The sequence below is a fragment of the Populus nigra genome, chromosome 7 (assembly GCF_951802175.1).
Source record: "Populus nigra chromosome 7, ddPopNigr1.1, whole genome shotgun sequence".
Lineage (NCBI taxonomy): Eukaryota > Viridiplantae > Streptophyta > Magnoliopsida > Malpighiales > Salicaceae > Populus > Populus nigra.
The window spans coordinates 19,148,877-19,171,704 of NC_084858.1; the positions used below are offsets into that span (position 1 = coordinate 19,148,877).

At 30.5% G+C, this 22,828-nt stretch overlaps 2 protein-coding genes across 5 annotated transcripts; both read right to left on the bottom strand.

Moving 5' to 3' along the window:
- Window positions 1-2,088: 2,088 nt before the first annotated feature.
- On the bottom strand, window positions 2,089-4,914 carry LOC133698814 (uncharacterized). The gene is made up of 3 exons (XM_062121892.1): window positions 4,573-4,914; window positions 4,327-4,484; window positions 2,089-2,598 (listed from the first exon to the last, which is right to left on the bottom strand). Exons 1-3 carry the CDS (start codon window positions 4,645-4,647, stop codon window positions 2,502-2,504), a joined length of 330 nt encoding a protein of 109 aa, XP_061977876.1. The 5' UTR covers window positions 4,648-4,914; the 3' UTR covers window positions 2,089-2,501.
- A 1,590-nt stretch (window positions 4,915-6,504) lies between these two features.
- On the bottom strand, window positions 6,505-12,243 carry LOC133699748 (nonsense-mediated mRNA decay factor SMG7-like). Of its 4 annotated transcripts, none has more exons than XM_062123174.1 (6): window positions 12,041-12,243; window positions 10,826-10,908; window positions 10,123-10,728; window positions 9,843-9,965; window positions 9,515-9,720; window positions 6,505-8,922 (listed from the first exon to the last, which is right to left on the bottom strand). In XM_062123174.1, exons 2-6 carry the CDS (start codon window positions 10,880-10,882, stop codon window positions 6,861-6,863), a joined length of 3,054 nt encoding a protein of 1,017 aa, XP_061979158.1. In that variant the 5' UTR covers window positions 10,883-10,908; window positions 12,041-12,243; the 3' UTR covers window positions 6,505-6,860. The 4 variants fall into 4 exon arrangements, with proteins under 4 accessions (XP_061979158.1, XP_061979160.1, XP_061979159.1 ...); XM_062123176.1 differs by having other exon boundaries at window positions 12,214-12,232; XM_062123175.1 differs by lacking the exon at window positions 12,041-12,243 and adding an exon at window positions 11,601-12,031.
- Between the last annotated feature and the right edge of the window lie 10,585 nt (window positions 12,244-22,828).

The following is a 22,828-nucleotide window of genomic DNA, read 5'->3' on the forward strand; positions in this document are numbered from 1 at the left end:
CTTTAGAAAGCTTACAACTTGAAAATGTCTTATCAGCTATATTGAAAAATGATTTTGATCATTGGAGTGGTTTTTCAAATAGGAGAGGTTAATCAACTACATCCCAAAGATGAATTCCATGAAGGTCATAATGAAACGAGCATAGCTTCATGGTCTTCCTTCTTACTGTATGGACATTTCAAACGCCTCAGAAGATCTATAAACTCATATTATTTTTGGACAAATTACTATAACATTATAAAATTTAAGATAATTTACTTATTATTATGTATAATTTAGATTGTTCGGACACATTATTTAACTTGAATTCACTTGTGTTTTTATTTGATAATTTGTATTGAATTGTGATTTTATTTTTAGGTTTGAGTTTATGTTGATTTGAAGATTAAATCTTCTTTCATGTTTTGTTCTTGGATTGATGTTGATTTATTTGAATTAGCATGAAATTTTAATATAAATTCATAAAACTAATAAGATTTGTGTAGATGTCTAGCGTTGTTCGGTTTTGAGTTTATGAATTGATATCATGGTTAAAATAACTTTGATAAAAACATTTTATTTTTATTTTGCCAAACACAGTATTCATACATTTTTTTTATAAAATTTTAATTTTTGAAATATCATTTTGCATTTAATTCCCCACTCTTTTCTATTCTCATGTATTTAATATTTAGAATTGTAACTTACACGTGAGGTGTTTTTTCGGTATTAAACAAATCGTTTGCCTTCTACAAAAACAACAACAAAAAACCTTTTTTAAAAAAATATAATTTTATTTTAATTTGCATATGACCATGTCTCTTAAAAATTAAATTTGCATGTTTTATCATGTTGAAAATTCACCAAAAAAATAGTTATTTTTTATTTTACATGCATTTGGGATTTAAAAACCAATTTACTAAATCCATTAGAACTTGACCTACATTTCAAAAACACCAAAAATTTTTTGTTCTCTTTTAATATACAAAATTATGAACTTATACATAAGACATATTCTCGATATTGAATAAAAAAAAAATTACATTGAAACGGTTAGGTTTTAACCTAAGAAAATAAAAACCTCCTTATCGAGAAGAACTTTTCATAAATCTTAGATAGACCAATGATTAGAAACACAATAATAACTAAATTTATATCAAACAAACAAACAATATAGATTACTTTAGGTAAAGTGTATTAGGAGCGATACATCCTTCCTATACACAAGCAATGCCCTTATCTAGACTCTAAAAACAATTAAGGTTATTAGTGACCAAACTACTAGAAGGTGACTTCATCCCTCTTTTATTGATAAGAAACAATAATTTCTTGTTTTTTCTCTCATTACCAAAGATATCCTAATCTTAAAGGATGATAATTGCAATATTACACGCGTGCGACATATATAATGATATCATATTTTTAATCTTCATTTCAAATATTTTAACTCATATTTTTTATATATAATAATAACATATATCCCGCAACAAAACATAGAAACAAAGACCCAAGTTTAATGTCTCATGTAAACTTTTGTAAGTTTTTAACCTAGTTTAACCTAAAATATTTATCGTTACCCAGTCCTCATAGCGCTCATGCATTTAGAAGGTGTTTATGCATGTAGAAGGTGTTTGAAATAATAATAACGATTACTTTTTAAAATGTTTTTTGATTGGAAATATATTAAAATAATATATTTTTATATTTTTTAAAATTTATTTTTGATATTTACACAATTTAAAAATATAAAAAAATTAATTTTTAAAAAAATACTCCGGCTGAAACATGATTACAGACACTTCATTGACAGCATCAGATGACATTTATCCAATAATCATCATTCGTTTAGGAGTTGACCCCTAGATTGTTCCACACTTAAATGGAATCAAAACCGTAAACCCATTCCGAATCAAAATTGTAACCTAGAAAGCATTTCTTTGAAGAAAGGTAATTGCAAATCGAATCCCTCTCTTTTTCTTGATGCAACATGACCCAAATAAAGAAGTATAAGAAACCAATGGCCATCGATATGAAATTGAAGTTAAGCATCTTTACATCTGTAAAGATAGGAATGGCATCCAGAGGGATAATAAATGAATAAAAGAAAGGTTAAAAAAACAGGGCAGGAGCTCCTGTTTAGGATAATATATATACCAGGTTTTCCAAAAACTGAAATCACAGGAACTTGAAAGAGATGAAGCTCTTGTTTCATTTGCCATGTTGCTCATGTTTCTGCTTCATCAAGTCCAAAAAAAACAAAGATAAGGAGAAGAAGGAAGAAGGAAGTACATGATAGCAGCAAAGATGGCTGACGAGATTTCCACATGAAATCATGGGCGGAGACCTGTGATGCTTTGATTGCTGTTCCTTCACTCTTTTCTTCTCTTCTCTCTCTGAATGAATGTAGAGAATATTGTAACCATCTTTTCCTTTAGATGGTGATGAAGTCTTGAAATATCTTTCTTTGTTATGCCTTCAATTCTAATGTGATATATATATATATATATATATTAAGAAAAACATCACGTCTCTTTTTGCTTAGCTCCCTGATCTTTGGGCACCAAATCCATTTCTCGCATTTGATGTTCAATTGAAACCAGACCCGTCTGTGAAAGAAACCTGCAGATGAATGTAACTGCTTTAGAAAGCTTACAACTTGAAAATGTGTTATCAGCTATATTTGAAAAATGATTTTGCTCATTGGGGTGGTTTTTCAAATAGGAGAGGCTAATCAACTACATCCCAAAGATGAATTCCATAAAGGTCATAATGAAACAAGCATAACTTCAGGGTCTTCCTTCTTAGCATATTTAAATCATGCACATGTATAAAGGGTAAATGCCCCCAATGACACTTTAGAAGCACCACCATCAACTCACCCAAGTGAAAACCTTGCTTGCTACTTAGAGCGTGCATGTATCATTCGAGAGTCAAATTAAATGGCGATCTAGGCAGCTAAATTACACGGAGTCAAGAAATCACTAAAAGCCCATAAGAAAACTCAGATGATGAAAGCCCTCTTATTCCAACATGCAAGGATCATCATTTTATTTTCAGATAGATCCACTAGCACATAAGGTGCATAAAAAATCCGTGCACCAAACAGATGCTGTGCCCCAGCTGCAAACAGTTATTGGATAGAAAACCCATACCCATGATTTTCTAACACAGTTTTAAGGCAGTACAATTGGAGTTCCAGAGTGCTTTCCAACTAGAGCCAGTTTAAAAAATCAATCAGGGGAAATTGGCAAATATTTCTAGTTTTTTTTAACCTCTTCTAGAAAACTACTGCTGTGAGCAGTTTAGACTGCATAAAGACAGTGCATATAGAATGAATTTAATCAATCTACTTCCAAGCAAGGAACTAGCAATCTTGAGTAAAGAGCAATCAATTTCTATTCAAAATCATGTGTTATAACCATGACTTGACACCATATGGGTTGTTAGATGCAAACACAATACTGCACAGGTCGTAGAATCCAAAAGGCATAGCAAGCACCATTTCCTCAAACCCTAAAGAAGATAGAGAAATGTTTGGGATGTTCAGATTTGCAGGCCAACTATTGTTCTTAGGCAAGATCCTCTTTGTGCAGGAAAGAAATGGGGCAACAGATATGCCATGTTGATATATTCATGCATTTTAATCTTATAAATGACATGTATGCAGCAGATCTCTCTACCCTTTAGCTTAAAGATGTGTTTTTCATCCCTGATGACACTTTTTTGACAATACATCGAAGATCCAATACTTAACAATCACGCCTCAAACAGACCAAGTGGGAAAATGAGCTGCACAACCAAAACTATGCTTCCAGAGCCCAACACTGATGTTCATGCTCAATAAATCGTCACAAACCATATAAACTAATAATCCAATCATCTAAGCTCTATCAAAGGGGCTCCATTCCCATGGTGGTTTTATCAACAACCTATATCAACTGCCTTATCCCATAAGGGACCTTGCAACAATTACATTCCTTACCGATAGATACTAGAATTTACTGACCACCATAAAACATTGTTAAGGAAAATTATCCTGAAGCTTGCGAAAATATACTACAAATTTTATTACTGGTAAAAGAAAAAAAAGAGGATAAGTTAAGGTTAGAATTGTAGGCCTGGCAAAACTAATTGGATCAAGATGCAAAAAACAAACATAGATAAATATTAAAAGCTTAAGCAATAATCATTTTTAAGGAATCATATACAAAAAAATAAAACAAAACAATGGTCTTATGCGTACTCTAAACAGAAGTCCCAAAATCAAAAGCAAATCAATCTAAGAAACAATAACCCATGTTTCAATTCAACAAAGTTAGGATATTTTTAAGAAAAGAAATAGATTACCAGCTAAGAAGCAAGAAGAGGGTAGCTGTGATTGTGACAAGAAACCCAACATGAATTACCAAAGAAGAGTCGCTGGAAGAGAAAGCTAAGACAAGCATCATAGCAAGACACAAACCCAACAGCAAAAATGCTGATTTCAATGTGTTCCATGTTGGACCCTGAAATTCGAACAACGACAAAAAAAAAGGTCAATATGATTGCATAGTAATGCAACAATGGTACGGCGATAATAATAGTACAGCATACGTTAACCCCAGGTGCTAATGCTCCAAGTAAGACTGCTTGTGCTGAAGATATGTCTGATTGTTTGTCTTTCTCCATATCGATCGTGGGTTTTTGAGATCTGAGATTTTTAATTCTTTACAGAGAGAGAGGGATGGAGAGGAAGAGGATACACGAACTTGAAAGTTGAATACTTTGAACTGGGCTAATAAGCTAAGGCTGTTTGGATTCGTGTTAAACAGTTCTTTGGCACAATATCATGGCTCAATATTGTTCTCCCTTAGACCCGAAAGTGTTTTCCTGTTTTCCTCTCATATTTGATAGAAAACTGATCAATAGAAAAAGAATTCACTTTTTAAGTCAAAGAAAAAAATTAAGTTAAGAGGAAGAAAGTGTTTTTTGTGTTCTTCTGTATATAAACATTAATATATTAAAACAAAAACGTTTTAAAATATATAATATTATTGAATATGGTAAGTTTTTTTTTTCTCCACTGTTGTGCATATTAAAAAATTTAATTTTTTATATTTTTAAATAGTTTTAATATATTAATATCAAAAATAAATTTTAAAAAATAATATATATATATATATATATTATTTTAATATATTTTTAAATAAAAAATATTTTACGTTAACACAATATTATGCAATACTTTAAGCAATGTGTCCTGGAAGTTCTAAAGATTGGCTATGGAATGGCAATGGAAGTACTTGAATTCTGTTTTGTATTATTTGGAATGGTTGAAATATTTTATATTAATTTAAAAAATAAAATAAAATAGAATAATTTTTAAGTCTGTTCTGGATTTTTCGGATAAATTTCAGTTAAAATATTCTAGTTTTATTTCAAATATTCCATTTCGAGTTTGAAAAATCTTTAAATCAAATTGTTATTTTGTTTAAATTGAATTACTTTAAGTTAAACTTCTATTTAATCTTGACTATTTAGAAATATTTTAAATTTTACAATTATATTTGTTTCACATTTTGTTTGTGTTATATAATTTATAATTAATTAATTTTGAATTTAAATTATATTTGTTTATATATATATATATATATATATGAATAATAAAATCTGTATGCTAAAACGCTTTAAAATCAAAATATTTTATTCTAATTAAAAAACGAAATAGCTATTAAATGAAATTGACAACCCTACTTGAAAGACACAAGTGACAGTGATACGTATAGATAAATCTAAACTTGAAGCATAAATATTGTTAGTTCTAAAAATGTTTGATGAATCATAAACTTTTAATTTAGAAACTACAAAGTCGATTAATAAGGTCCTTAAATCTCAGCAGATGCCTCTGTACGATGTTAAAACTTTCAATTGTACCCAAATTAATCTAGCAATGTATAAAATGTGTCAATTTTCCCTCCATATGTTAGCTCTGCTTTAGGGGGTGATTATTTTCGATTCGGTTTGGTTTTTATAAAAATAAAATAACTAAACTGAATTTTTTATTTAAAAAAAAAACCGAAACCAGTTCAAACCGATCGGATTCGGTTCGGTTTTTTAGGACAAAAACCGATTCAAACCGGTTTGGCTCGGTTTTTTCCAGTATTTTTTGGTTTGGGTTCGGTTCGGTTTTTTCGGTTTCAGACTTATAAAACTGAAACCAAACCGGCTGGTTTTTTCAAAATTTTAATCGGTTTAATTGGTTTTTTTCACTGTTCGGTTTTTTTAGTAATTTTTTTTTGGTTTTCTCGGTTTAATCAGGGTTTTTGCTTTGCTATCAGCTTTGGGGTAACACTAGTAATTAAATCACTAGTTGGGGTGTGATTGAAAATCACATCATAGATGGGGTCCCTATTTGAAGTTATCCATGTTTTCGAGAGTTTTTGCGAGGTCGCTGATATGATGTCTTAGCCATGCATTTTGAGCTTTGTCGAGGGCTGTTCTCTAAAATCAGTGATAAAAACAGCACGAAAGCAGATCGATACAATCTTTGCAGGTTAACAATTGAAATGAATTCTTAAGTTAAAAGTTTCTGAGCATTCTCTTCACTGCCCTGTATACATAACAGGGCAGATACTATCTGATACTGATACAACATGTCAATTTTGACAAACTATATATATACGATTCCTACACGGCTGAAATTTATCTGCACACTTTCTTAAGAGCTATTCTTCTTTTGGAGGAATGGCTAAATATATGCATATACATACACATAGACACATAAATGTTAACAACTAACAAATCAGAGTTGCGGCCTACGGATCATTAACATGCTGACTGCAGCTCCAACAAAGGTATGCAGCCATGTTCAGTGCTCATATTGACTGTTTTGTATGGCAGTTTCAACTTCCCATATACGTAGGACCTCTCAATGTCGGATCCTGCTGGAGCAGCCATTCTTTCTCCTTGAGATACTGCAAGAGTGGCTCTGGCTCATTCGTGACACCACATCCATAAGGGCTCGGTCTTTGGTAACCATAAATGAATTTGTTCCTTTGATCAACGGTTTCATAAACAGGAGAAAAACCTGGATGCAATGGAGGGCTCCCTTCATAAATCAATTGGTTAGAAGCCCAAGGAATTCCCCGCTGATCGAAAAGACCAGAGCTGGACATGTCATGGAAGTTTCCAGTGTTCCCAATAGCATACGAATGAACTGGCCATATGTGACTAGTGCTTCGCTGGAGATTCTGACTTTCCCTGTACTGACGAAGCCATTCAGAAGAAGTCATTCTACGCACTGGTGTGTATGCATCCATGAATCCTGGAATTCCAGGACCATAATCAAGTGGTTGATGAGAACCAGTCCAATTCAAATAGCCACTCACTTGAGGTGTCTCAAAATAATTAGAATTCGTTCTGGTGATGGTTCCTGAGCTATTGAAGTCAGTGAAAGTAGATTGACTGCCATTGAGCAGCACAGCATCATCTGGAAGAAATGGGGCAGAAGGCACTGGAGCTGAATAAGGACGAAAAGAGTGATGTGGGGTCATAGATTCATGGCCCAAACTAATTACAGAGTCAGTTTCACTGATACAGAGATCATTCATGGATGCTGAAGCTATTTCCTGAATAGGTGCCAAGCTATGTTTACTCATGTCACTTTTACCTTTCACCCTTTCATTGCTCAAACCTCTATTGAGGACCCAGGCATTGAGTGAGGGAGGCCCAGCAGAAATGGAGGTGCTGAGAGAGGGAGTCCAATGAGAGATAGAGGCTTCTGAGAGCAGGTGTTCTACTGTATCCTTTACAATAGGCTCCTGCTTTTTCATTGGTTTGTTGCACCTGAAATTAGTGAGGTCAGAATGGAATGCCGAAGGGTCACCCTGGCCCTGGTATTGTGCTATTAGTAGTGATGTAGCACGTCGCAAGCATTCATCGGCAGGTACAATTTTGTCCCCAGTGTCTTCAGAAGGTGTTTGATCATTAGAGGTTATAGAGCTATAAAGCGGTGCAGAATTGTATCTTGTGAGAGGCTTGAAGAGAATTACTTCTTCCTCTTCCAAGGAAACAGATTTTCCATTCATAAAAGGGCTACTTGGTTTCTCCTCGAGAATAGCTTTCTCGCTTTTTTCTGTAAAATGGAAAATTTGCTGATCTGGCACTTTCTCTTGAACAACAGCACTAGCAGACTCCGTCTTTTCAGACTCTTTCCTGTCTGGAAATTTATCTGATCCTCCAACAGAAAAATTTCTTCCAGATTGATCATAGAAGATCCACTTGTGATTACTGTTTGATCTGTCTGCAATCTTTATTGCGGCATTAATAATGCGGTTAGCACGGTATTGAGTTCCTTTTTTGCAACTGTTTCTGTGTCCCCAATGATTTGCAAAATCCAATGGCACCTGTGAACGAGCTAATGGTGCAAAGCCTCTCAACTCATAGTCTTCCCAAAGGGCAACGCTGCGTGGAGGCTCGAATTCACTACTATTAACATCAAACCGCTTCAGAAGTTTAAGAAACTCACCAAAAAAATAACACATGGCGCTTGTACTTTTATCATCAGATCCATATGTTTCTAGTTCATCAAGAATACTCGCCAACCACTCCACGTAAATGAGTAAAGCTGGTAAAAGTGGGCAAGAGTCCAACAAAACTACCTTCAAACATCTACCAGTAAGGCGTCCCATGAAGATGAACGAAGCAGTCAATGCAGCTTGTGTTAACAAAAGCTGCTGTGCTTCAGTTCTATCCTTTGAATCTTTTCTGTCCGGGCTATTTATTAGATTCTCAATGACAAAGATGAATACTGAGACACATTGAAGGGTTCTAAAAGGACCAGTCCTGGCTGAATTCATATGCTGATATGACTCCATTGCAGCTTCTAGCTTTGCATCATCTAGTGCCATCAACACATCGACCTCTTTAATGGTAGATGCAAAAGTACAAGGAAAATCCTCAAAACTGCCACACATTGAATAAGCAATTAGTAATGTATACAACCATCTTTTGTAAAGTAAGGAGTTCATCAGAGGATAATATTATTAAGAAGTTAGCAAAAATTCAGATCAGCATGCCATATGGTGGAAGTGGTACTTGCAGAATGCAATGCATATAATAATAAAAACCTTTAATTAGAAATGTGACAGCATATTTCAGAAGAAAGGATGCATTGATCTGTTCAGCTAATAATCCTCGTAATACAGTTTTAGTTTCTGTCCAAAATTTCAAACATAAACATTTATTCTGTTGGCTCGGAATTTATGGTAATGCCTAATAAAAAATTCTTACACCTAAGACAAAAGTTCAATTTTATAAACGATGATAACAGAACAATTATCAAGGAGACTACTCCAGATAGATAATTCCATATCAATTAGCATATCAAGCATTTTACCAACAGAGTGGTGAAAATTTACTGTAGGAACCAGAAGACATCATAGCACATGCTACCCATAACAGATTAAGAACGAGTCATTAAAGATGATTACACAAGTAAATCTAGACAGGAACCCTAGACCTGTTTAGTAGAAGCAAAATGTTCTTCAAGGAGTACCTGGCTGTTATGAACAAGAAACTTATTGTTCTAATGATAAGAGACCATAAATTTGTCTCCCTTGAGCCTTCATCTTCAGCTTTCAAAGGCTTGCAATTCAACAAATCATTAGTGGATTGTACTTTAGTCTGGACACTACATTCAGATGGTTGTAAGAAATCAAAGCTGGCCTCACTGGAAAGGTATTGCAAATGGGACGCCCTGTTCTGAAAGACCACAGAACCAACTGAGAACCACCAAGAAAAAAAAATCGGCAGCAATAGCAATGTAGGTGATAGTATTTAGAAAAAAAGGAAAAAGAAAATAGGAACATGAGCTTGAGTCTTACTCTTTCAAACAGTAAAATAAGGTTGTTCCATGCATCAGGGAAAGGATCTTTAACAGCTAAACTTCTTATGCAGTGATACAAAGCAAGGAACTCATCACCAACATATATTGCCAACACTGCCAACTAAAAATGAACATAGTCGGTTATATGCATATATATACAAACCACGACAGTAGCTTTTATAAGTATAAAAAGTTCTAAAAGCCATGAGTTCTCAAGACTGAGGACATTTTCTAAGTTTCCCCACTGATATCATAACAAGGAAGTAGCATGAATATACCTGATTTTGGGGGTTTCCACTGTCTGGCCAAATTATTGTTGCTTCCAAGTAATGAGCGACTGCAACTGACCAATTGTGATTCTGTGCGTCAGATTTTTCACATTGTTCTCTGTATCTAGCAAAATCCCCAAGACAAACTAAAAAGCGATGGCATAAAAATTGTAGTTTCTGCATTTTCTTTGGCTCAACAGAAGCAGAGTTGCCACCACTTCTAAGGAAGGAAAAATCTTCAGGGAGATCATAATATCTTTTGATTTTGAAGATCAGATTTTGGTAAAATTCAGTTGCTTTAGACAGAAATGACTTAAATCCAACTACATGGTTGTCACTACTTCTCTGTGCAGCGACCACACTTTGTGGTGTCGCAAATGTTGTAGTGTCTCCATTAGCAGAATTTCTCTTCATTCTTTTACGATATTCATCAATATGTCTGTAGTGAAGCTTCCACAAAGAATATTCAGTATCTTGAAGGTCCCCCAGTTTGTGATCACTAAGGATTATTTTCTCATAACCAGAGCAGATTTTTCGGTACAAGTCTTGAACATTGGAGTCCAGTAGACCTTTTGTATGGATTAATGCCCACAGCTGTTTTTCTAAATTAGCAACCTAAACCACCACAATTTCAAGAGTCAATAATGGAAGAACAGGAATTTCATTGTAAAAGGCGATGAATAACACACAAGCATGAAGCTGCAAAATTTACCTCAACGACAAGACTTGGTTTTTCTTTCTGATCGTTAAGATGTGAATTAGTATCCATGACTGGCAGAAAAAGAATTTCCTGACCTGCCATTTATCAGACAATGTAGAGGGAAATGTAAGCGAACAAAATAAACCCTGAAATTCTAATTTGAAAGACGTGATAATATCCCAGATACGTTTTCATGGTATTCTAGTCATCACATACAAAATATCGAAGCTCATGATATTTAGCAAGGATAGAGCTCGTGCAAAGGCCCCCAATGAATTCAGCTAACAATCTCTCTACGGAAATATATGATAGAAGTGAAATGTCCTAAGATACCCCTAAGTAATTATAATGGCAATCAAAATCAAAATGTTGAAGATGTTAACACATTGCAAACCAAAACTGATATCATGTTGAGTAGTGATTAGCAAAAAAAAAAAAACACAAAGAGAAAGAGAGGGAAATTCCCTATAACAAGCAACCTGGACTTGAACAAAAACCTAAGTGGACATTTATCAAGAATTATGTTCTCCAAAGCATTCAAAACTAGATTGAAAATATGAAGAAACTTTCCAAAAAAGAACTCAAGTGATCTAATATCAACGGTACTTAAAGTCGAATTAAACTCCTGAAGTAAAATTTTGAAACCATCCAAAGTTAAAACATCATGCAGCCTACCCTAAAAGAACTTGAAGAGGCATATCATCCCTAAAGACTAGCTATCGAGTAAACTCTTCTGAAAATTATAAATTATTGACAGTGGTTAGCAGAATACAAGTAAAACTCAAACCTTTTTAAGCATATAATCCACCTAGAACACGATCATCATCTTCAAAATTGATGCGTGAAAGCAAACATTATAAAAGTCTAAGAGTGAGAATTGCTTAATTAATTGATGCCAACAGGTTGTAGACTTTAAGCAACCAGTCAATTAAACAAAGAATTTGCCAACAGTATACTACAAGAGAAATTTTTTTTTTTTTTACGAATAATTACAGAGGAATTAATTAAAGAGGAAAAAATTCATAAAACAAGAATCAGGGAATTCCATCAAGGCACAGACCAAGCTCACAAGAATCAAATTTGAACAGGCTGCAGCGGAAACAGTAAAGAAACCCACTTCAAATCAAGAAACTTGGATAGAACCAAGCATAAAAGTTATAATCTTTAATGATCATAAAAAGAAGGGAAAGAACAGTAGTTGAAAATGGAAAAAGAAAAAAGGAGCACCTGAGGAAATTAAAGAGTCAAAAACAAACAAAAGAGAAATTCCATTAAAGTTAGTATGTAGGAGCCAATGTTTGAAGCACAAATTGAGACCAAACAACCACCCAAAAGTACACAGCTTTGAGAGAGAGAGAGAGAAGCGCGGGGATAGGAAGAAGCAAGAAGAGTTTAGCCACCTATGCTGGTTCAGTTCTGAAACAGGCAAAGTAAGAGGTGGCTGCTTATAAGACCGTCTTTGTTAGTACTTGCACTTTTCTTAACGTCAAAAAAAAATATCTTAACGTAGTTAATATTTTTTTTAATAAAAATAAATAAATCTTGTGAAAATTAATTTGAAGTGTCTCCATTATCTTGGTTAGTTTAAAAATAAATTAGATAAAAAGTAAAAATATAATTTAAATTAAAACATATATTTAATATGAGTTTTTTTAATAAACATTAAAACAACATTATATTAAATCCATTTAGATCAATTTAGATTAGTCTGCTAATTCATATATTAAATCTCATAAATAGTTAATTAAAATAAATTATGAAACTTATTTTTTAATAAACTCAATGTTAAAGAATAAAATAAAAAAAAATTAATTAAAAAAATAACTCAAAAAATGACTTGGGTCAACCCAGATTAACCTGTCTACCCTGCAACCAGGAGTTATAAGACTGAGATAAACTAATAAAAAATCAAAACATATTATAAAGTTCAATTCACAATCAACTCGGTGTTAAAGGATGAAATTGAAAAAAAATCGATTAAAAAAAGGCATAAAAAAACAATTCATACCACTTAGGATTAACCTGCTAAACCCGTGTCCCGAATCATGAGAATTTGATAACCTCATATAAAACAGACCAAAATAAATCATGAAGTCTATTTTTTTATTAATCTAATATTGAAAAATGAAATTAAAAAAAAAATTAATTAGAAAAAAAAAGAACTCAAATAAACTAATTAACTTATCAAACTCGTGGTCTAGATCATAAGTCTAGAATAACCTCGTAAAAATAAATTAAAAAAATCATGTAACCTAATCTCCAATAAATTTAATATTAAATAATAAAATTAAAATTAAAAAAATATTATTCAAGAGTATTATAGAAGGAGGGCTACAATAAACACCATTCTCCTTTAGTTTTTTTTTTTGTTAATAATCTTTATTGTATTGAAATTAAATCTATCTAAAGGCCGGTTAATTTGGTTGATATTTTAATATAAAAAGATAAAAATAAGAAGAATAAGTAATTTATTTAGTTGAAGAAATACAAACATAAATATAAAAATATATATTTTCTAAGATAATTTTTTTAATAAAAAAAGTATTTATCTTTTCAGATTTAAAAAATAACCTAACATTATCTATATATAGAAAATAAACTAGCTTATAAGTCATAAGAGAATAGTAAAGAGGAGGAATAAAAAAAAAACAGTGCATGAACGATCATCATCACAATCATCAGTCACTCTTGACCAAATGAGAAGGATCCCTTGCAATCCAAGCTACATCCACCGTTTTGTCCTGCAACCTTGTCAAGATATATCACTAACAGAAGGGGGGAAAAAGTAATAAATGCTTTATGGGCCACCTTGTTCTCGGTAGATTATGCTTACTCTCTTCTCTTTTATTATAAAAAAAATTATTTTTATAAAATATTTTTTCATACTAAAATACATCAAAATAATATTTTTATATTTTTAAAAAATTATTTTTAAGATCAGCGCATCAAAACATGATTTCCACCACGTCCCGAACATTCTTTTGAGAGAAAATTAAATAACTTTATGGAATAGAATAACAAGACAAGTTAATAATTCTTCCCATGTTCATATATATATATATATATATATATATATATATATATATATATCATAGGGTAATTTTCTTGCTTGATATAATACCAGCATATAATAAGAAATGCGGCGTGTGTTTTGGTCCGCTTAGCTGCCATACGTGCAGTGGCGAGGGGCTGGAGGGTGGTTGAGGGGTCATGTTACATGCTAACAAGAGTCAATATATGCGTGTAGTCATGTATGACAAAATATTGAATTGTGAGGCCCTCGATTTTATTTATGTTTTGTTGTGTAGCGTATGAGCACGAGCAGAGCCACTGTTTATTAACCTCACTTGAGCATACCCCACTGGTAGGCTAGGAATAGGGATGGCAACGTGTTTATATGCGGGTCGCATTTTTTCCCATGTTTTTATTCTGTCTATTATTTTATTTCTTTGCTAAGAAATTTACATGTTTCTAAATTATTTATATCTATTATCTACTATTATTTATTAATCAATAAAAAATAAAACAAATATTATTCATATATATGTGTGTGTTTGTGTATTTTATATCAATATTAAGATATGTATATGTCATATAGTATTAAAACAAATCTAAATATTCTACAAATATATATATTTATATATATATATATTATTTTTATTATAATACAAATATTATTACCAGCATTTTTTTGATATCATCACCTTGATCGCTACCCATTAATTAATAAAATAATGATTTTATTGATGATTTTTTTTTCATCTTTAAAAAAAGGCTTTACATTAAAAAATTTAAATTTAATTTTGATTCCTTGTAATTATTCTAAACACAATATTAGAATTAAAATATAATCTTGATTTCTTAATTGTCTAAACATTATGATCTTCTTTTTATTCAATACTATTGGTATATTTGAGCTAACTTACGTATTAATTAAAATAAATCTTTTTCCTGGACTTTTTTAAATACACACCTCAAATGAGGAATAAATTCTAATGGAATCCTAAATTCTAGTACTAAACTGCTACCTCTAGTCTAAACACTTGCTTTAAAAAAAAATGTCTAAACATTATGATATTCTTTTTTATTCAACAATAAAGATATATTTGAGGTATTTTATGCATTAATTAAAAATAAATCATTTTTTATATGATTTTAAAAAAAAAACTTTCAATATTTAGAGAAAACAAATTTATATGATATTAGTTTTAAAGTTTAAACTCAAGAAATAAGTAAATAAATAAATACACCAAGCCAACCATTAGATTAACAAAAAAAACTATTTGAAGAGATATGTCCATCAAATAAATTTTAAGCGTAGAAAAGTGAGCCCCCATTAAATTATCCATATGATGTGTAATTAGCACAATTTAAAGTTAAATTACACATATGATCCCTCATATTTAGATTTTAGTCAAACTACCTTCAATATATCTTAAAACCAGCCATGAAAAAGTGAGGGTGGTGTATTTGAGATTGTGGTAGAGGTGTCTAGGGGTGAGTAAAAAAACCAAAAAACTAAAATAACCGAAAAACCGAACCGTGAAAAAAACTGATTAAATCAATTAAAATTTGTAAAAAATTGGCCGGTTCGGTTCGGTTTTGGTTTTGTAAGCTTAAAACTAAAAAAACCAAACTGAACTGAAAAAAACCGAGTCAAACTAGTTTGAACCGGTTTTTTCTCTAAAAAACCGAACCGAACCGAACCAAAACTGGTCGGTTTGAACCGGTTTCGGTTTTTTTTGAAAAAAATTTCAATTTGATTACTTTTTTTTTGATAAAAACCGAACCGAACGGAAAATAATCACCCCTAGAGGTGATGGTTCAAAGTGTTTTTCGCTTAGAAATGCATCAAAATAAAAAAAAATTATTTTTGACATCAGCAAATAAAAAAAATTTGAAAACATAAAATATATTTATTTTTTAAAAAAACTTTTTAAAAATTTGAGGGAAGGTGGTTTACACCACCACATTCCCAAACATACCCACTAAAATTCAGAGATTACCTTACATATCTTTAACATATAATAAAAGTCATAGGCTTTTTCATAGTAGCAATTAATAGCGAAAAGTCAAACTCTTTTTTATTTTGTCTCTAAAAATGTTTTTTTTAATTTTATTATTTAATATTAAGTTTACTAGGTATAAATCTTCATAATTAGTTTTGATTTACTTTCTATGAAGTTATTTTGATCTCATAAGCCGGTTCGCGAGTTTTATAGATTAGTCATGTTGACTCATGTTATTTTTTTGTCTATTTTTTAATTCTTATTTTTTCAATTTCATCCTTCAACATTAGGTTGATTAGGAATCAGACTTTATAATTTTTTTTCGAATCGCTTTCTATGGAGTTATCTTAGACTTTTGACTCGGATTTGACAAGTTAACCTAGGTTTACTCGGGTCATTTTTTTCAATTTAATCCTTCAAAATAAGGTTGATTAGGAATTGAGATTTATTTATTTTTATTTACTTTCTATGTGGTTATCATGATCTTATGATTCAGGTCATGAGTTAGGCCAGTTGACTCAGGTTTTTTTTAGTTGAATGTTTTTAGATTTCAACCTTTAATATTGGGTTAATTAGGAATTAGATTTCATAATTTTTTTCAATTTGTATTTTATGAGGTTATCTCAGTCTCATAACTCGGATCACAGGTTTGGTCAGTTTACTCGGGTGTTCTTATGTATTTTTTTAATTTTATCCTTCAACATTGAGTTGATTGAGAATTGAGTTTCATAATTTATTTCGATTTACTTTTTATAGGGTTATCTCGGTTTTATAACCCAAGTTGACTTGACTTATTTTTTTAGTTGAATTTGGTTTTAAATTTCATCCTTCAATGTTTGATTGATTGAGAATTGAGTTTAATATTTTTTTTTCCTATAGGGTTACCATGGTCTCATGATAAATGAAGAGGATTTGACAGGTTAGCTCGAGTCGATTCAAGTCAATTTAATATGTTTTCGTTTCAATATTTTTTTTTAAAAAAAAGATGTCGTCCCAATTTTTTAAAAAATTAAATTGCATTTTATCATCCATTCGGGTTGTCGTCCATTCAGGTTGTCTTTAAATCTATCAAGGCGACTAGGTTATATAATGTCAATCCCTATACAGTTTAAAATTATTATTTTGCTATAAAAAACATTAACAACATCTGAATATTTTTTTACATTAAAAAATAGATCCAACCCATAACATAACAGGAGTGATGATCTGGTAAAAATCTAAAAGATTTGGGGTACACGCAAGCCCCTTCACTGTTTATATGTACATTAAAGGAGGCGGTTTTTTTTTTCATTTTTTAATTAATTTCATCCTTTAATATTTTTTAATTTTGGATTTATCTTCATAAATTATTTCAATTTGTTTTCTATGAGATTATCATAGTCTAAAACAAACACCCCAGTATTTGGTTTGTGCTTGGTTTTCCAAGCGTCAATTTTTATTATCGTATAATTAAGTAAAATATTGCTTTAAAAAAGTTCTTATACTAATGGAATCCATCACCCGGATCAAGTATTTGGAAGGTTAAACCAAGTAGCCCTAGCTCGATCCAATACGTTGTTAGCTTTAAATTACAAAAAGTCAAACCATAATTTTTTATCAGTCATTCAGATTACTTTTTGACCCTCGAAGTAAATTGGATCATGTCAGACAATTTTCAAATAGTTTAATGTTAAATTCATGTTAGGCAATGAGTCAAGTCGAAAGACTTCAAGGTTGAATAATTGGGACAGACTTAATAACAAAGTCAAATAAATCCTTGTAGTCTGAATAGTGTATTTACATTCTTTTTTTTTTGTTCAACCTACAGTGTATCACTGTCGTTATACTAGTACAAACTAATTTGATTAAAGATGAACCTCATATTTGAGTGATATTAAGCTATAAGAATGACTTTAAAACATTGCAATAATTCCAAGAAATTTTATGTTTTTAAAAATCTATTTTCATAACTCGGTCATGAAACTCAATCGCAAGATATGGGATTTTTCCCCTATACATTGAGTAAATTATAATTAAATCCTTGAATTTTTTTTTAAGTTAGTTATTTTGACTTTAAAATTTATAAGTTAACTATTTGTTCAAGTTGACCCTTTATCAATCCACTTTTACTTCTATTTATAAAAATAAATGACATTTATAAAAAAAAATGAATAGTAACTAATGAAAGGATTAATTTATAAATAAATATCAAAACACAATTACTTTTTCTTTCTTCTCTATATATTACTCATATTACCTCTAATGGAGTGATTAACCAAAAAGAAATAAATATTGAGAATTTTAGCAAAGCCATCGATAATTGAGAAATCCTAACTAATACTTAAAAAGAATACCATGACCATAATAGGTTCAATTTCTTTGAGAAAATGGATTATAGCATCAAAATTGAAGAACATGATATTCCTCTCTTCAATGAATATGAAACCATTAGATTTTTTTTTCTCTCGGAACTCTATACACCCGCATGGAAAGATATAATTAAATCCATATAGGATTAGTTCAAGCAGGTGTAAGACCCTTGTCTAATTAAGGACTTAATATTGCAATTCTTATAGTTATTAGAAACCATTGAATCCCGTCTTTATGGTGGACCAAAATATTTTAATTGTTATCCAAATTTCATTGTATCTTTGTTTTATAGGAACGTTTTGGATGTATTGATCTTTCGTATTAAAATTCATAATTATAAAATATAGAGTGGATCCTTTTATATTTTTTAGTTTACAGGATCCATTACAAGGCTATAAAATCAGATTTTATCACCAAAACCTTAAAATATGGTTCAAAAGAAGAAACTATTCCCTGATAGACTGATATTTCTAGGTCAAATGGTGTCATCACTAGGTGCATAAAGTGGAATGAGGTTTTTATTCCAGTAAAGCACGAACTAGAAAATGTCATTATGGCAAAAACCATTGAATGTCAAGAATTATTATTATTACAACTACTATAATTTTCATTATTATTATTATTAAAATATCAAAAATCATAAATTTAATTTGAAGGATAAAATTAAAAACTATAAAATTTTTGATAAAATAGCAAAAGAAACAAATCAAAAATAAAAAAAGAAGGTCCAAACTGAAATAAATGTTATTACTGTCGAAAAAAATCATAAATTTGATTTGAAGGATAAAATTAAAAACTATAAAAACTTTGACAAAAGATCCAAGAAAAAAAAAGAATGGGGATGAAATTGCAAGAAATAAATAAAATTTATAAGCCATCTAAAAAAAAATCAAAAGAGTGGAGAACAAATTCAAGAGATGAAAAACTTAAGGATGATAAAAATGAAAAAACTTTCTAATTTGAAGTGATTTTTCCAAATAAAACAGGGGCTAAATCTAAAAAGAAAAGAAGTTTGAGGGCTATCGTGTTTTTTCTAAAGGCAGCTCAAAAACCAATAATAATGTTGTGTTTTTTTTTTCCATTGATAGAGCGAAAACTGAGGCATATGAGAGAGAAATGAAGGGAAGAAAAGAAAATCAAATCGACACCAAACCAGACATCATCATCATACATGTGCCATCAAGAAGGAAGAAAATGCTGAGAAGCATTCAATGACATAGTGGGATATTTTTTCCACCATCGTAGTCATCCACATGGGCCACCTGAAAGTGATGGAGTGGTTGACGTGTGTTGTGCATATGCAAGTAGCTTTTTATTTTTTTTATGTATCAAAAGACAACATCACCCCATAATCAAACAGCTATTACTAAAAAGTCATTATGAAATGATGAATTGGCCCCTTGTGGGATTTTCCCCCCTTTACATTGAGTAAATTATAATTAAATTATTTTATATTTTTTAAGTTAGATTTTGGCTTAAAAAATTATAAGTTAATTACGCGTGTTGACTTTTATTATTATTTTTTTTATAAATATTCAAATTATTCTATTTAAATGCGCTCTCACTTTGCTAGTGAGAACTCAAAACTTATTAAAATTTAATCATATTTTAAGGAAAAAACTGAATAGTAATGAAAAGATTAAGTTATAAATAAATAATAAAATAGACTAATTATTGAATTAAACTAAAGATATTAATTAAATATTTTATTAAAACATATTATAGCTTACTCCTTACATATTAATAAGAAAACCGTTCTCGTATCAAGTTTTGTTCGATGTTATTGGCATGCTGGGGGAGACAAAGGAACGCTGGGAGGCAGGGGCGGAGTAAGAAAAAATAATTAAGGGGGTTAAATTAAAAAAATTATTTTAAAAAAATTAAAATTTTAATTATTTTATATAAAGGAGTGGCTGGGAAAAATTCTCCGCCACTGCTGGGAGGGGCTCTGCCCCTAGAAAAAAAAAAAATTGGCTTCTCTTAGAATAATTTAAAACTTTAGAGCCAAAATTAATAAAATTTAAGTTTTAGTCCTCCTGAAAAGATTTTCCTAACCTTTACCCCTCTAAAATAATTTTCTATCTTTGCCCCTCCTCGCATGATAGACCCTTTCTTTTCTGATAAATTAGAATTACTCTCTCTCTCTCTTCTATATATATATTGGATAAAAAATAGAAAGTAGACGAGTCAGCAGTCAAGGTCACCTTTGGATAAGGGAAGCTTCCATGAAGCAAGTCGTGTACGCATGAATCATGATAGACCTGGTACATGACTCCTGGGACCCATTGGGAATATGTACAGCTGATGGGAAAATCTCAACCGTTAAATCTGGGAATCAACATTTTCTTTCCATGGCAATGTATTGAAAGTCAAGCAAATCAAGTGGACATGGTCCTTCAGGGTGAAGAACATGTTTGGAAACGCGGTGTAAATCATGTTTTTAAAAAATTTAATTTTTTTATTAAAATTTAATATAATTTATATGTTTTGAATCATGTTAATATAATAATATTAAAAATAATTTTTAAAAAATAAAAAAAATTATTAACATGTATTTCAACACAAAAAATTATTTAAAAAAGAACCCATACAGCACTATCACTTACCCTATTAATGTTTGGTTCCGTGATTTCAACTGTCAAATTCAAAGCTCATTAATGGCTTCAGGTGGATTTTTTTATTATTAATTTGTTAGATGCGTAATGCTGTCGAATGGGAAAGGTAACAACAGCAAGTTATGATGAGAAATTTACATCTTTTGAATTTAGAATGTTGTAATTCCATGTGAGACTGCATGGTTAATTTTTTGGAATTTGTTTTGAAGAGTGAAAATTAAAAAAAAATATTTTAATATATTTTAAAACAAAAAAAACACTTTTAAAATCATTAACTAAAACATTTATTTTGTTTTATTTTTAACATGTTTTTCTTGTAAAATAGACTGCGGGGATGTGACCTGTGGAATTATAGCTTCAATGTGATGTTCAAAGTCCACTTATGACAGCCCACTGTTCTTGAATTTCTTGACAGATTTTAATCTTAACAATGTCAGAAGAAAAATGATACGTTCACACAGAAGAAATAGAAGAAGAAAAAACATAGGATAAGCAATATTTGTTATAAAATCTATAATTATTTATATATATTGAATGTACATTGAAATCTTTTAGAGTTCATAACTTTTAGGTTTAGTCTTTTAATTTTCCATGACATTGATTTTCTATTGTTCTTAAATATTCTTATTTTATTTCCTATATATTCTAAAGATTGAAAACATATATATACAAAAAAAATATGATTTTTTAAAAAAACTTTATTCTAAATATATATATTTTTACTTGTTCTTAAATTTTTTTTTAACATGTTATCAATGCGATCACTCTACTTAATTTATATTGAAATCTTAGTGTGCATGAACTCTTGTGTTACGTGGTTTATATAAATTTTAATTGTTTTTCTTTTCATTATTGTTCATACTTTATGAAATATATTTGTTTCTGTAGCTTATTTTGACAAAATTTCTTTTTTTGTTTATTTATCAACATTTAAAATTCTTGAAGAGCTAGTATTGTAAGTTCATAAAGAATTAAATAAATCAAATACAGTTCTTGAAGAACTAGTATTTGTAAAAAAATAAATAAGTCTTATTTTTTCTTTTGTATTCATAATTTTATTTAATAAGTTTTTTTAGATAATATCAAATATGAAGAAACTTGAATTTACCACTCTTGATATATCTAGGAATATTTTTTTGTCATGGATCCTTGACATTAAGATTCATCTGGAAGCTATGAATCTCGAAAAGACCATCAAAGAAGAAAATAATGCATCCTTGCAAGATCGCGCAAAAGTAATGATTTTTATTCACTACCATCTCCATGAATGATTAAAAGTTGAATATCTCATAATAAAAGATCCCCTTGTTTTATCACAAAATCTAAAGGAAATATATGACAACCAAAAGTTTACCATACTTTCTCAAGCTCGTTATGATTGATTATACCTAAGGTTACAAGATTTTAAATATGTTAGTGAATATAATTTAGCTCTTTTTAAAATTACCCAACAACTGAAATTATATGGTGAAAAATATCACAAAAGACCAAATGTTAGAGAAAACATTCTTTACTTTTCATGCCTCAAATATTGTCTTGCAACAACAATATAAAGAATGTAATTTCATGTCTTTTTGAGGCTGAACAAAATACTGAGTTTTTTTTTAATGAAAAATCATCAATCTCATCCCATAGGTTATAAACCATTCCCTGAAATGAATGAAACATTTGTCCAAAAGATAAGAAAGAGTTATAGATATGAAGAAAATAAATGGAAAAGAAGAAGAGATAATTCTTCAAAAGACAACCCACCATACCACCAGAAATTGAGACACAATGAACCCAAACAAGAAAAGGGCAAGAATTTGCATAAACTTGAAGATAAGTGTCATAGGCGTTGTATTCATAGTCATTATCTCACACTTGTCGCATACCAAAATATCTTATAGATTTATATCAAGCCTCTCTTAAACAAAATACAGTTGAAACTAATTTTATTCATAAAGATGATTTTGATGTTAATGTTTATCTTGATGTTTTTTTATTTCTTTGAAAACTTAGATAAAACAAATAGCATGCTTAGTGGTGGAATCCTTAAGGAT